At 39.5% G+C, this 16450-nt stretch overlaps 1 protein-coding gene across 2 annotated transcripts in view; it reads right to left on the bottom strand.

Moving 5' to 3' along the window:
* Positions 1–16450, bottom strand: part of Acbd6 (acyl-CoA binding domain containing 6) — a 138882-nt gene that overhangs the window by 119296 nt on the left and 3136 nt on the right. The window contains exons 2-4 of one of the 2 annotated variants that reach the window (XM_021197895.2): positions 12405–12469; positions 9448–9544; positions 5093–5181 (exon numbers count right to left, since the gene is read on the bottom strand). In XM_021197895.2, coding sequence (XP_021053554.1) covers positions 5152–5181; positions 9448–9544; positions 12405–12469 — 192 coding nt within the window. In that variant the 3' untranslated portion in view covers positions 5093–5151. Of the gene's footprint in view, positions 1–5092; positions 5182–9447; positions 9545–12404; positions 12470–16450 lie in introns of those variants that run through there. The other variant, XM_021197893.2, reaches the window with a different exon arrangement.

The raw sequence follows: 16450 nt of genomic DNA, 5'->3' as shown, positions 1-16450 counted from the left end.
AAAAAAAAAAAAAAAAAAAAAAAAAAAAAAAAAAAAAAAAAAAAAAAAAAAAAAAAAATACTGGTTATTTTTTAACTTAACACAAATTTTTAAAAAATCATTTCTTAAACTAAACAAAAATTATTCTTACCTTATTTGGGGCTTTGACATCAGATTCAGTTAGTCTACCTAAATGTACAACGGTTTATTACAAAGCTCTACTGCACAAGTAAAATGGCGCGCTCACCCCTGACAAGTGAAGAGTGCACGGAACACTGGTGTCCTCCAAAGCTTCCGACAGATGAGGACCACTGGGAAATTTGCGTTGCTAACTTTTCTTATCTTATATGAACTACATAGGAAAGCAAACCCTTTTCTTACAGTTTTTATCTATTAACACAAGACTAACATTTTTGGTACATAGATTATAAAATGTTCTTTTCTAAACTATCATCTTGATCCTTCAATTTTATTTTTAACAACATCTTAAAATTGCTTTTTAAATTCCTAACAGTTATTTTATTGTATCTACAAGAGAGATAAATACACAAAATGAGCAGTTATGTATTTCACACAAGCAGCAGAACAGGCTAAGTCAACTGGGAAACACTGCCCTCTACAGGACAGTGTTTTAAATGACAACTGAATTTATTCAATACAGTCCAGCCATCAAACTTTGGATTTTCCTGCCAGGCTTGTTCCTGAAGCAAAATTATTCTCCTCTGTAGGACTGTTTGTTTAGTGCTGGGGAAGGAGCCCAGGGCCTCGTTCATGCAAGGCAACTGCTTCACCACAGAGGTGCACCTTAGCCCTCTTTTTGCATTGTGTTTGATACCACAGACACAACTGCCATGTGAGTTCAGTTCAGCCTAATAGTAATACACAGCTTCTGTTTCAGGTGCTGTGAATATGGCATAGCCTAAGTTCTGATAATGTTTTCAGTACAATGGGAGAGAAAGATAACTTCAAGTGGTAAGTACAACAGAAGAGCTGACCACAGAAAACAGGGTCTGCGGTTCAGGATGACTCAAAGAGAAGGGAGGGCATTTCTGCAGGCGGAAGGGCTAGGCTGAGTTGTGAAGGCTGAAACACATCTAGTAAAGACAGAGCAAATGAACTAATCCTGAAAGGAGCAGGATGTGGGGCAGAAGGCACTAACAACTCTGGGCTATGCTCCAAATTAATTTGGGGGCACATAAAAACAAAACCACATCAAAAACAGATGCCAGGTCTCTACCGCAGTACTTCTGAGTAAATCCGGAGCGCTGCTTCATGGCTGCATTCTTAAATCTCCCTACAGAGGATTTTGATGTGCAACCGCCTCCACCACAAGAGCTAGGATGACAACCACCTGATTTGATGCCTGGGTTTTTAATAATTACTTACAAATAAAAGACCAGTAGATGATGCTACCCAAACTGGATGAACAGTAGCAGGCTTTGCAGAGGCTGGATGGCTACTGGGCATCTACACAACTACGTTATTTGGAGACTTTCAGTTCTCACAGCTATTATCTTTCTAGATAACACACAGGTAAAATAAAATGGATCTAAGAGTCACCAGACCAGCGAGGCAAAGAGAAATGACCTTACTAATGACATTCTGAGTAAAGGTCAAAATCTAAGGTTTTTTTTCTGATTTTTAATTTTTTAAGGAAAAGGGAATAATTAGTGAAAACTAAGGGACTGACAATAGTACTGAAACACACAGAAAGCCCTGGTAACTCCCAAAACAAAAATCATCTTATTTCCTATGAGCTTTGCGCCCTCTGGTGGTCACTAGAGGTTTGACTAGGGATGAGCAGAAAAACATACCTGATTAGATGAAGAAACACTAAACTACATGAACAAGATTTACCACTTATGGAACTGATAGATAATGTTCAAATTAAAACTTTAATCTGCTAGAAACATTTCAATTGGGAAGTATTTCTTTTTTTTTTTTTTTTTTTTTTTTGNTTTTTTTGAGACAGGGTTTCTCTGTATAGCCCTGGCTGTCCTGGAACTCACTCTGTAGACCAGGCTGGCCTCAAACTCAGAAATCTGCCTGCCTCTGCCTCCCTCCCAAGTGCTGGGATTAAAGGTGTGCACCACCATGCCTGGCCAGGAAGTATTTCTTGAGACATCAAAACTCACCAGTCTTTGTTAGTATTTGCAGGTGCTCATTGGCCATGTTGTCTCTTTCTGAAAGTATCCTAATGCACTGTGATTGCTCACCCCCATTCCTTATTTCCTCCCACTCCTGCTGGCATTAGCATCTGAGCGTCACACAAGCAGCTCTTCAGAGCTGTGCACGTGGAACCACACTTGTAAAGAGCATGGCTTGGTGTATGGTGTGTGTTGGAAAGGGGCTTCTTAAGGGCTCATTGTATACTCTCTCATGTGTTTTATATTTGTTTCATATATTTTATGCCTTATTAATTTTATTAAGGTATTGCTTGCTGGACAATATAGAAGAATATTTATACCTTTTTACAAGCTTATAAGTGGAGCATGCTCACTATAGAAATATTTCCCTTTTCATTCAGAGTAAAAGCCATAATCCCGACAATAAACTACCATGTTTATTTTCTAGTGAATTTTCCAGTTCTCTGCTCCTCGTTCCCTCCCACATTTAGCCCTGCAGTGTGTAAAGCACACCAGGTACAACCCAGCCATAACTTGTATTACCTGGTCCCTCTACAGCCTGTGGATGTGCTTCTATATGTATGGCTCACTTTTTCTTTCCTTAATGTTCAAGGTCACCTTTATAGTGAGTCTTCCCTGATCAGCATATTGAAATGATTCCTGCCTCCTGTAATACCCTCTGCTTCTCCCCTGCTTTCTGCCCATATACTGATCACCTTCTAAAACACTGTACTATGCACTTATATTACTACTCACTCTTGCCACAGTACAGGCTCCTCTGAGCAGACACTCTGCCTATGCTACCAGCAGCTATATATCCTAGTTCCCACAAGCTAGAACTTCTGTAACATAAAGTACAACTGATGCATAGGATGATAATTAATAATTCTTTAACAGATGTTAGGAAAAAGAAAAAATAGTTATTGTATTTTATAGAATGAAGGATTGTCTGATTCTAGAATCCAAAATAAAGCCAATTAAGATCTAAAAACCAACCTATTTGAGGATTATCAACACTAGAATTACAAAATAAAGCCAACTAAATCTTAGAAAAGTCTTTTTATAGTTGGTTCAATATAGTAGTACTCTCTTACATATTAGGATGAAATTTAAGTACACATCCAAAATATGTGTTAATCAGTGAGAATTGGAGAAGAGTTCAAATTTAATCACTCTCTTCGTGAGCACTGCAAACCTTCATACAGAGCTCAAGAGAGACGGCGGACATCACACTACTCACAAGAACAAGAATCTCTTCAAAGAGGTAAGGAAAATGGCAAGCAGTCTTCAGGAGCTTGAAAAAAATCTGATTTTTAATTTAGAAAACTTCTAGAACTGTTAATATGTTTACCAGGCTATTAAAAAAAAAAGTGAGATCTTGTCTTTAAAAGGGGGAAGGGAGACAGAAAATCGTCTTCAGTTAAGAGGGGCCACAGTGGCACATGCACTTAATCCCAGCACTAGGAAGGCATAGCCAAGCAGAAGTCTGAGCCTGGTCTATAGTGAGTTCTAGGACAGTTAGGGATACACAGAACTGTCTCCAAAACCAAAACCAAATGAAAGAAAAGAAAGAAAATCATCTTCACATATATAAACTGAAGTCACACTGGATTAGGATGGACTGATGGCCTCACACAAGAAAGACAGGAAGATTCACACAGAGAACCCTCAGCAAGACAACCATGTGAAGACACTGGAGCTCAGCCACTATGACAGCTAATCTTGGTTGCCAATTTGACATGCCTGGGAAGAGGGAACCTCAATTGAGGATTTGTCTCCAACAGACTGGCTTGGGGGCATGTCTGTGGGGTGTTTTCTTGATTGCTGATTGAAATGGGGGCCCAGCGCACTGTGAGCAGTACCATCGCTACACAAGTGACCTGGGCTATACAAGAAAGGTAGCTGAACAGGAGCCGGCAAGGGAGACAGTAAGCACCATTCCTTCATGGTCTCTGCTTCAGTTCCTGTCTTTAGGTCCCTGTCTGAGTCTTTGCCTTAATTTCCTCCAGTCATGGACTGTAACATAAAAGGCAAACAATCCCTTTCTCCCCAAGTTACTTTCAGCTGTTATTTTGTCCCAGCAACAGAGGAGCAAGCTAAACAGCCACAAGACATGTAATTTCTGCGAGCCACCAGAAGATGAGGAAGCAAGCATTCTTCCCTACAGATGCTAACCCCTCTTTTCAGACATCTACCCTCCAGACTATGAGAAAATCAATTTATTTTAAGGAGCTTGTGGCACTTTACTACAGCTGCCCTAAGAAACTAACAGAGTTGGAATATTGTGTGTCAGTAAGAAAGCAACTGCCCCAAGGATTAGGGCATATGAAAAGGACAGGGGACCTAGTTTGAAGATTCTTAGTATTATAGTGCATGAATAAAACAGAAATCCCTAAATCTATATAATATAAATATATGGACATTGGGAAAGGCAATCTACCATGGGTGCTGAAATCCCTATACATTCTTGCTCAATTGACTGGGCCCCTAACCACTCTGTATGTAGGCCATTTCTCAGGACTGTGACCACCAAAACACCTTTGGGAATGCAGTAACGTCTCTCCAGTCCCTGACAAAAATCGCGCTTGCTGTAAGTCTTGAGTTCCTATAACTCAGTGCTCTTTCTTTCCCTATATGCACAACCCACTGCATATGCAGAAATCCAACTAACCCTACCTGTGTCATCCTGTGGGACTTGGGAGATGTGGAAAATTGATGCAAAGCAAATCAAGTTCATATAGTTTGCCAACCCCTGGGCTACCTGCCCCAGGAGCCAGAAGGTTTCTGCCAGCATTTAAGAAACAGAAACAGGGTGACCTAGCTTGTCTACAGGGCAAAATCGCAGACCTTTCACACACTTCTCTTAAGGGACTGGGAGGTGGATGGTGGATGCATGGGCAGATGGATGAATGGAGAAATGAAAAGTTCTTTCTGTTTTAGTTAGGGTTACTATCACTGTGATAAAAACACCATGACCAAGGCAACTTGGAGAGCAAAGGGTTTATTCGGCTTATGCTTCCACATCACAGATCATCATCAGAGGAAGTCAGGTCAGGAACTCAAGCAGGGCAGGAACCTGGAAACAGAGGCAATGGAGTAGTACTGCTCACGTCCTTTCTTTGAGAACCCAGGACCACCAGCCCAGAGGTGGCCCCACCCAGTGGGTTGGGCCCTCCCACACCAATCACTAATTAAGAAAATGCCCCCACAGGCTTGACTACAGCCCATCTAATGGGGGCATTTTTCTATCGAGGGTCCCTCCTCTCTGATAACTCCAGCTCAATTCAAGTTGACATAAAATTTGCTTGGATACTTTCATATAGTTAAATGTCAAATAATAAACATAGAACAATGGAGTTAAAAATCATTACTGAATGTTAAAAACTAGTAGTTGAAATCCAATTAGGAAACAATATATGTATGTAGAAAGTCTCAAAGTAGTCACAAATTACTCACTAATTAGAAAGAAACAGAAACTTCTCAGTAGAGAAATCTGGCAGATGCCATCATTAACCAAGTGAACAAAGTTGACATCATCAATCCCAAAACAGAAATCCTGTGACTGCTGCTGGTAAAATGCACTGAGAACCCCTTTCTGTGTTACTCCTAAAATGTGCAGTCTGAAGCTGATTACAAACAATCCAAAATGGGAGACATTCCCAAAAATAACTGGTTTATTATTTTCCATATTTATACTGAAACTGTTGCAGATTAGAAGGGCCTAAAGAAATACGCCAAGTGAACACAATGCACAATTCTAAATCAGGTCGGAGTAGGAATTTTAGCAAATGATTGGAAAACACATTGTTAAAGTAAATGAAAATTTTGAGTATGAGCTACAGATTCCATAATAAGAATGGATCAATATTAAAAATTTTTAATATTTATTTTTATTATTTATATAATTTTATATATTATTTATATAATTCTTATTATTTAATTTAAAATTTTTTAATATTTCCAGATGCTTCCTAAAATACATACAAAAATATAAAAATTAAAATCCCAATTTTGATTAAGGTACAGTTATGAAAAGAAAGCTATTTGTTCTTAGAAAATAAATATTCAAGTATTTAGGGAAAATGAACACAATATTGCCAATTTATCTCAAAAGATTTCGAAAAAAAAAATATTTAGCTGGGCAGTGGTGGCTCCCACCTTTAATCCCAGCACTCAAAGGCAGAAGCTGCCCAGCCTGATCTACAGGTTAAGTTCCAGGTCAGCCAGGGCAACACAGAAACCCTGTCTCAAAAAAAAACAAAACAAACCAAAAAACAAACTGACAGAATTTATAGATATAGATATGTGTATGAATGTGTAAACAGAATGACAGAGCAAGTATAACTGGTAAATCTAGATAAATCTACATATAGAAAGATGTTTCTCCTACTAGTGAATTTTTTTTTAATTGTCTGTATTGAAAGTTAACTTCCCCCTGCCAAAATGACATAAGACAAAAGGATTCTTTTTATATTCCCCACTGACCACCACGCTCTTGAGGTAAAACACAGATGAAAACACAGGCAGAAGGCTGCATTAAGTCACCATGTAGCTTTAACAAAACTAACTGCTATAAGGTCTGTAACTTTGCATAATCAAACATAAAGGTTTGGTTTGGTTTTGATTCTGTCTGTGTGAGACTGTGTTTCAAACAGCAGTGTGTGTGGCAAGGCTAAGTCACTGTAAGTGTAGAAGTTTTTTTGTTTTGTTTTGCTTTGTTTTGTCTTGTCTTTTAAGATGGATCCTTTTTTTTTTCTTCTCTTTTCTTTCATTTTTTAAGATTTACTTATTTATTATGCATACAATGTTCTGCCTGCATGTATGCCTGCAGGCCAGAAGAGAGCACCAGATCTCATTACAGATGGTTGTGAGCCACCATGTGGTTGCTGGGAATTGAACTCAGGACCTCTGGATGAGCAGCCAGTGATCTTAACCTCTGAGCCATCTCTCCAGCATAGTTTCTAATGTCTTTGTTACTAACTGTAGGCAAGCTAATGAACCTCTATGTCTGAATTTCCTAACTTTTAAAATATAGGCAATAATAGTTTTAAGATTTTTGTGGCAATTTCAAAAGATAATACATGTAAACCTAGGCCATATACAATGTGTATTTAGTTACTTCTTAGAAACAGTTTAGCAAATGAAAGTAATTTTTTTTTGAGGGGATACGCTGGGACTTGAACTCAGGGCTTCAGATTGCTAAGCAAGTTCTCTAACACCGGGCTCATCTCTAGTCATTAAAAATCACTCTTTTTATCCTAAATGACTAATGTCAAATCTAACGTCAAAGCTCTTCTGATATTAAGGTTATGGTATTATGCCTCTTACCAATCTAAAAGGAAAGGGAAAAAATTAAAAAAGGAAGTCAAGAAGGACCAGAAGGAGTGTGTAAACCAGGGACTGAAGAGCATACTACACACAGCTGCAGGCACACAAATGTATGTGAGATGCAAAATCCCTCTTCACATGATGCAGCTTCCGTTGCTGCTGCCTTTGTGTGGTTTTGGCTTTCTGAGACTGGGTTTTAATGTTTCTTGGCTGTTCTGGAATGTAGACCAGGCTGAGATCTACCTGGCTCTCTGCCTCTGCCTGGCATCTTTACAAGATTGCAGTGTTTGTTTGGTTTTGGTTTTGGTTTTTCAAGTCACAGTTTCTCTCTGTAGCCCTGGCCGTCCTGGAACTTGAACTGTAGAACGAGCTGGCATTGAACTCTGTCTGCCTCTGCCTCCCATGTGCTGGAATTAAAGGCAAACATATTGACCTAACCTCTATCCTATATACCTTTTCACCAGTATTTTGGTTTCTTTTAGTATTTTAAATGGGGATGGAGAGACAGTTTATTAATTATATATTAATATATAATACATATAAGAGGACATATAGCTCTTCTAAGGACTGGGGTTCAGTTCCCAGTATCCACATGGCAGCTCACAACCCCTGTAATTCTAACTTAACTCTGGGGAGTCAAACATCCTTTTCTGCATTCTGTGGGCACCAGGAATGCACACAATACACATACATACATGTGAGTACTCACAGAAACACATTAAATAATTTTTTTAAATATATTTTTCAGGGGCATCAGGAGGGATTAGAGGGTAAAGGCTCTTATCTCTGAGCCTGACTACTTAGAGTTCAATCCTCAAGGCCCACATGGTAGAGGAAGAAAACAGAACCCCTTGCAAATTGTCTTCTAACTTCCAAATGCATTTGGTGCAAGCACACACACAATAATTTAACTTTTAGATGTCTTTAAAAATACTTTAAAATAAAATTAACAACCTCATTCATACTAAATCCCTTCTAGGCATTCTCCATAAGTATCCTAGAAAGGTAATCCACGTAAGTTAACATTATCCAATACCCCTAACATCCAGTCATTTTGTCCCCGTGCATTCTCTAAAATTTATATACTAAACATTAATCTTAATGTGTTTTATCATTCCTTCATGCTTTAAACTACGTAATGGCAGAAACAATGTCATATTTATCTTGTGTCTCAATCAACAAGTATCTCAGACTTGCACAGAAAATGCTCATTAAAATATTAAAGAGGAGCTGGAGAGTTGGGTCAGTAGTGAAGAACCCTTGCTCACATCAGTCCTTTGCACTGCATGGTGGCTCACTATCAACTATGGCACCGTTTCTAGGGGACTGTTGCCCTCTTATGGCCTGCAAAGGCACTGCACTCACACGGTCCATGTACATGCAAGCAAATAAGATAAATAAATCCAAACTTTTGCTTTTTGTTTTTTGGTTTGGTTTGGTTTTTTTTTAATAGGATTTTTTTGTGCAGCCCTAGCTGTCCCGGGACTCACTCTGTAGACTAGACTGGTCTCAAACTCGCATCTGACTCTCAAGAGCTGTATTATTACTTTCTTTTTATGTACGTATGTCTGTTGTATGGGTGTCTACAGGTGACATGGAAGTCAGGAGTTGGATCCCCTGAAGTTGTTTTTCCAGGTGGATGTGAGCCACCCGATGTGGGTGCTAGGAATTGAACTCAGTACCTCTGGAAGAGCAGTGACTGTCCTTAAACACTGAGCCATCTCTCCAGACCACCCAATTTTTTTAATTGAAAGAAGTTTTCTTATTCCCAAATGATGATCATAAATTCAGTTCTGACAAGATTAAACTATACTTCTACAAACTACTACTCAGAGGTTCCTGTATCTGTTACTGCTCATGGTAATATTTAAGTAGTTATTTTCACAGATAAATATTACAATTACCTTATAGTTTTTGATGAACTGCAGCTTAAGACATGTTATACCAAAGCTTAGTTAGACACTTGTTTGGGAGAAAGGTAAGTTTTCAGAAAGTATACAGCTAGAAGTCTTACCTGAGGATTCCATCCTGGATCTAGTTTTTTAACTGCCGCGATATATTCCTGCATTGCTTGGCTAGGGCTTGAGTCACCGAGGGCTTTCCATGCCTCCCTATAGCACAGAACAGCCAAGAAGGCCTTCATTAATGATGCAAAGAGCACAAACAGCATGTCTCTTAAAGAGGATCTCAGTTTGCAGCCCAGGCTGACCTTAAACTCACAACATCACATCCAGCTAGCATATCTCCTAGTATTATTTTACATATGTTTCACTGATCTGAGGACATAAAGATAACTGTGCAGAGGAGAAGCACTCCGATTATGTTTTGATAGAGAAGTATAAAACATATTACCCTATCTTGGGGCCTTTTGGAAATACTTTTTCGCTATTTGCCCTCTCTCATGAAATTTTAGAAGACAGATATCATGCATACCTGTTAAATTTTGAATTATCACAAGCTATGGTAATCTACTATTTAAACCTCCCTAAATCTAGTGCTACCCCTACTGAGACTGTATCATTTACAGACCAGCAGAATATCTCCCATCTTATGACTTCACTACCAGACTACTAGGACAGGTCTGCTGGTTTGCCCGCCAACGCTCCGTCTAACCAGGTTTCTCTATCCTCCATCTATTATAACGAGAGCCCGGCCCTGTTCTTCCCTACTTTCCTGCTTCTATGAAGAAAGCTAGCTCTTTCTTAAGTTTTCTAAAATTTTTACTGGCCCTCTTGATAGTTACTTACACATATAATAACACCTCGCTCCTACATAATACATACGCTTGTATCGCCTGGAAATTGTATCAGTTCTATAACATAGACACAATCTATGCAGTGTCCCTTGACTATCACAACAACACCCTGTATGACTGTCTTCCCAGCAAACTCACACACAGCACTGCCTCATTTATCCTTCTCTTTCTCTAGATGACGCTGACATTTCTAAGAGTCAAAAACAATTATTTTATGAAATACCACTCAGTTTGGATTTGTCTAATTGTTTTCTCACCTAAATAACATTCTTGTCAAATTGATTAATCATGATTAAAATTAGATTAAATATTTCGGTAAGAGCAATATGTAAGTGGCATGTCCTTTACAAAGGATTACACTAGGGACACTTGATGTCAGTCTGTCCCATAACTAATATACTGATGATTTGGTAATGACAGTATCTGACAGTTTTCTGCTTTATTAATTAATAGGAGTGCCTATAAAATAGAAACTTGGGGGGAGCAGAGAAAAATATGTAAACTTTTCAATAATACTTAAAAAAACAAACAAACAAAAACAGGAAAGCCAAGGGATGCATTAGAGAAAATAGTAAGGTGACACAATTTCACAAAACAAAGCAGCTCAGAATAAAGGTTACATTTGAAAAATCTCCAGAATAATAAAATTCCAAAAACTACTTATCATCAAGAGAGAAATCTGACACAAAAATTTAAATCAAAGCCCTGAGGCTATCCCACATAATAAAAAAACAGAATGATGCTGAGCAGAAAGGTAGTGCACACCTTTAGTCCCAGCACTCAGGAGGCAGAAGCAGGTAGATCTCTGAGTTTGAGGGCAGCCTGGTCTACAAGGTGAACTTCAGGGCAGCCAGGGCTACAAAGAGAAACCCTGGCTCAAAAAACAAAACAAAACAAAACAAAACAAAAACAACCACCACCCCAGAATGCCACCTGAACTAAAGAGTACAGCTCACATCCAGGTCCTCACAGCTGAGTGTTGGCACTGCACGCGTGCCCGGAGGATCACATTCTGCAGGGCGGTGATAGACTACGGTCAAGCCCATGCATTAGCCTTCTGCCTCTCTACATCCTCCGTTCACTCCTGTTTTTAGAAACTCTACCCAGGACTGGATGGTTCAGTGGTTAAGAGCACTTGGTGCTTTGTGCAGAGGAACAAGATTTGGTCCCCAGCACCCACATGCTGACAACCATCTGTAACTTCATTCCCAGGGGATCCAAACCCCTCCTCTGATCTCCATGGGCACCAAGTACACATGTGGCAGACATTGGTACAGGCAAGACATCCATATCCATAAAATAAATCTAAAAACAAACATAACAAACAGAGCTCTATTCTGAGACCTCTAACCCAAGAAGTATTTAGCACACTTCAGGAAGGTGTTCCTAAGGCTCCTTACAGGCCTCCTTAAAACCATGTGACTTAGATTACAAAGGCCTATGATTGACATTGTAGTATAACAAATTATGATGGAGAACTTTAACTGTATGTGTTCACATGCTTAAATCTGGGTATCAGAATTATCACAATTATTGTAATGTAGGAATGAATCCTTAACATAATGATTTCAGTGCAGTAAATAACTCCACCCACAACAGTTGTTTTTTTGTTTGTTTGGTTGGTTGGTTTTTTAACCACCAGGGCTGATGCTCAAAAATCTTCCATTCTGTAACTATGTTCACTACTGTTTAACAATTTCTCCCTTTTTACTTGGCCCAGGTAAGAAAAAATAATATGCAAGAATCTGAATTGCAAGTGAAAACTGTATTCAGAAGTAGAGTGAACCTGGGTCTAGTTTTGGATTTTTTAGATTTTCCCACTGCAAAGGCAGAGGCATAGGAAGGTCCTGAGTTGGGGATTCATCTTGTTCTTCTCCCTTCTTTGCTCTGGCTTTTTTTGCAACTGCCTCTGTATGTGGGAAGCAGCAGGTCCAGAGGCTACACAAGGAAACAAACTGAGCAATAGGTAACAAACGGCTCTCTCGGGAGAGCGCCCTCTGCTGTAAGCACCTGTGTACTGACTTCAGTGCCAAAGATCCTTTACAGCCCTCTAAAAGCAGATTCTTTTAATCCCTCTCCCAACTCCCTGTCATTAGCAGCCAACAGCAGAGGGATTAATATAAAAATAATTCTTTAATCTGCTAACCCCTTTCTAATTCCTAAACCACTAAGTCATTTCTGACAACCTTATTAAAGATTCCAAGAATTGTTCTTACCATTTTTGCTTTCCTTCAAAATCAAAGAAGTTTGGTTTAGGAATATTGCAATTTCCAACTTTAACCTAAAAGGGGAAAAATATCAAGAATTTATTTTATCATTCTAAGGAACATCTGAGAACTTCTGTCTTTTCAAGTTTATTATACATATTTAGTAACTATACATCAGAAAACATTTGACGCTATACACAGGATAACAAAAGTTAACATTCTTTGCAAAAAGCAGGCAAAAGAAAACTATCAAATAATCCGAGGTAAAAACAGCAGCAACACCTGCAACAGGGGCTCCAGGAGCTCCAGGAGCAGCACCGGGTGTGGTAGTGCACAACTGTAACAGGGGCTCCAGGAACAGCACCGGGTGTGGTAGTGCACACCTGTAACAGGGGCTCCAGGAGCAGCACCGGGTGTGGTAGTGTTGTAACAGAGGCACGTGGAGCTCTGCACAGTCAAAGCTATGAGTCCAGGGCCCTCCATGTCTAAACAATGTCTTCCAGGCTGGGCAGCTACACAGTTAGACCTTGTCTAAATTAACTAATTAATAAAATAAAAATACCACACAAGCAGCCTCAGCTTTCTACACAACTAATAAATACACAGAAAAAAAAAAGAATGGGTGGCAAATGACTCCATTTCTAAACTAGCAGACAAATTACAAATAAAAGTATAGTGTTCACTGCCATTAAAATACAACTTTATGGGCTGGTGAGATGGCTCAGTGGGTAAGAGCACCCGACTGCTCTTCCAAAGGTCTGGAGTTCAAATCCCAGCAACCACATGGTGGCTCACAACCATCCGTAACAAGATCTGACTCCCTCTTCTGGAGTGTCTGAGGACAGCTACAGTGTACTCAGTGTATTATATGTAAATATAATAAATAAATAAATCTTAAAAAAAAAATACAACTTTATAAATTTTAACATATTGTTGTGTGTATGCACATAGGGAAGGTCGGAGGGCCACTCTGTAGAGAAGCTTCCTTTTCTTTACACCTTTATGTGGGTTCTGGGATGAATCAGGCTTGCATAGCATGTGCTTTGCACACTCAATCAGTTCACCCACCCCTATAACAGAGTCTTTAACAGGTAACTGACAAAATGTAAAGTTCAGCTTTTCAGAATTCATATATTGGTGGTTTTCTAATGCTATTTTTCATGATCCTACAAGCATTTTATCTCTCCTCAAATCCAGGACACACTGTACTAAAAATGTACCATACTAGCTGGGCATGGTGGGTCATGCCTTTAACATACACACTCAGGAGATGAAGGCAGGTGGATTTCTGAGTTCCAGGCTAATCTGATGTACAGAGTGAGTTTCAGGATAGCCAGGGCTACACAGTGAAATTCTGTCTTTAAAAAAAAAAAAAAAAAAAGGAAATAAATAATGAAAGCATTACACTAAATAGATTTAGATGTCAAAAGCTGGGAGAAAAAAAGCTCAGAGCTACACAGTGAGACACTGTCTTCATATGCACATACACATGTGTGTGTATATGTATACATGTACATGTATAAAATTAAATAAGTGTACTACAGTAGATAAATTTAGATGTCAAAAGCTAGAAAGAAAAAAAAAACACTCAGAGTCTCAACAGTAATATAAATGCTATCCATGTGGTCAAGACATTTGCTATTGTTTGAAGGGAGGGTCTCATGTAGCTTAGGCTATCTTTAACTCATAAGCCCCATACTTCTACTTCTCAAGGCTGGTGTTACAGGTGTACACCACTGTACTTGACTTTAAGGTTCAAATGACATTTGTAACCAAATCATAGATTGTTTTCATTATAACCTTGTAAAATGAAATTCATACAAGAACAGAATTCAGCTCTTGATTACCACTGCCAGAAATAATCTCCATTATTAACATTTAACATACTCACTCACCAGGCTGGAGAGACGGCTCAGCAGTTAAGAGTGCTTGCTGCTCTACCGAAGGACCTGAGCTCAGTTCCCAGCACCCACACCAGGCAGCTCACAGCTGTCTCTGAACACCACCAGCTCAGGGGATGTGACACCCTTTTCTGCTCTCGAAGGGCACCTGCACATACCCACGTAAATAAAAATAAATCTGACAAAGTATCACCCAGTCACTTCCTTAGCTATGGATTACATAGTCCTCTGGCTCTTCCTAAAAAGCACGCTTACTTCTACAGGAGCAGCCCTGCTGTAATTGGATAGGGAGGACGTGTGTCTTGGATAATCACCATTCATCCTCTGAGGTCTTTACAAACCCATCCTACAACTACGGATACAGAAATCCAAGAGCATGTTCTCAACTCACACACAAGCAAACCCTGGATTAGCTATCAGGATTTATCAGGGTCTGTCTGACTCCTTCACTGTATCATCTATCTTACATGTTACAGAGAATCTAGGCTTCAATCCTGGCATCTCTAAATCACATAAACTGCTGGATTCTGCTACAAATACAAAGGGAGTCAGACTAACACTCTCTAGGACATGAGGCCATGCAACCTCTCCCTAGCTTCTACGACTGGATGTATATGAAGATTATAATAAATGGGCACTGGAGAGCTAGCCCAGAGGTGGAGAGTGCCTGCCACTCTTGCAGAAGATCTGGGTTCAGTTCCCAGGACCCACATGGCAGCTCCCACCTATCTGTAATTCCAGTTCCAGCAGACCTGATCACCTCTTCCAGCCTCAGCAGACACCAGGCATACCCACTCATAACGTTTTTTACGAGGTGAGGGATGAGGGCAACACGTGAGACAGTTAGGTGGGTAAAAGCACTTGCCATGCAGGCCTGACAACCTGAAATCCATCTCTGGAACCCATGGTGGAGGGAGACAACTAACCTGAAAGTTGTCTTCTGACCTCCAGATTGTGGTTTATACACTCATCTCACATACATACATACACACACACACACACACACACACACACACACACACTAAATGAGATTAAACAATCAAAAAAACAAAAGTTCCTCCTCTTTTGCTTTGCCTGGGCTAGAACACGTGTACTGTGTTCACGAGCCTCTCTGGCCATGGAAGCAGAATTTGAAATAGGAGTTCTCAAACTCTATGGTCATGTGATTCCTTTGAATTCTTAGAATTAGTCTCCATGGAACTTTAGTATGTGTGGATTTTATCTGTCATATGTACAGATTTGAAATGAGAACTTGGACTGGGGTTGGGCTATTGCTCAGTGGATAAAGCATTTGTCCTGCAAGTGTAAGGCCTGAGTTCAGATGCCCAGAACCAAATTAAACGCCAGGTAAGCAGGGCAACTCACTTCTAACTGCAGAAGACAGGGGCAAGTGCTCTCAGCTGCCGGGCTAGCTCTCCAGCGTTCCCACCCCCTTTGTTTTTAACCAAGGTATTTTACTGTAATCTTCACATACAGTCAGTCCTAGAAGGCAGGCAGACGTTGCATTGCCTCGTGGACTATAGTGTGTATAGTCTGTCTCCTGTTATATCTGCAGCAGAGTTCAGAAGCTGATGTGATTTTAGAGATGCCAGACTGGCTGGCTACCCAGACAACCTACGATAGCAACTCTGAGTACCAGGAGAGACCCTGTCTCAATGAATATGGCCGACAGCAATCCAGGAAGAGTCCCAGGACCAACCTCCCACCTCTACACGCATGCACGCACACATGTGAGTACACATGCACAAGAAAAATAAATTAGATCTTTAAAATACTAGTTTATTTGAAAATAAATCTAGTATATGATATTTTAAGTAACAAAATTTTATGAAAAACAATGACATTCTAAACTAAAAAATGGAAAACAAAACAGAAAAATGGCATTGCCATTTTTCTTAAATCTCTTTATTGTCTATTTTTTAAAATCTCTTTACTGTATGTCATGATTATACTGTCATTCTTCAGTGGCCTATCTCTACATGTTGATTTGGATGGAGCCCATGAGGAAATTCCAATTGCACATATGAGTTAGAAATTATTACTTTTATAGTACTCCCAGTAACTGTGGATATTCTCTGATACAACACCCAAACTCAATAAATGATAGTTTCTCCAAGACCAGTTATAATGAGGAATCTAAATATACTATGGATC

The sequence above is a fragment of the Mus pahari genome, chromosome 5 (assembly GCF_900095145.1).
Source record: "Mus pahari chromosome 5, PAHARI_EIJ_v1.1, whole genome shotgun sequence".
Taxonomy (NCBI): Eukaryota; Metazoa; Chordata; class Mammalia; order Rodentia; family Muridae; genus Mus; species Mus pahari.
This window is presented reverse-complemented; position numbering and strand designations above follow the sequence as displayed.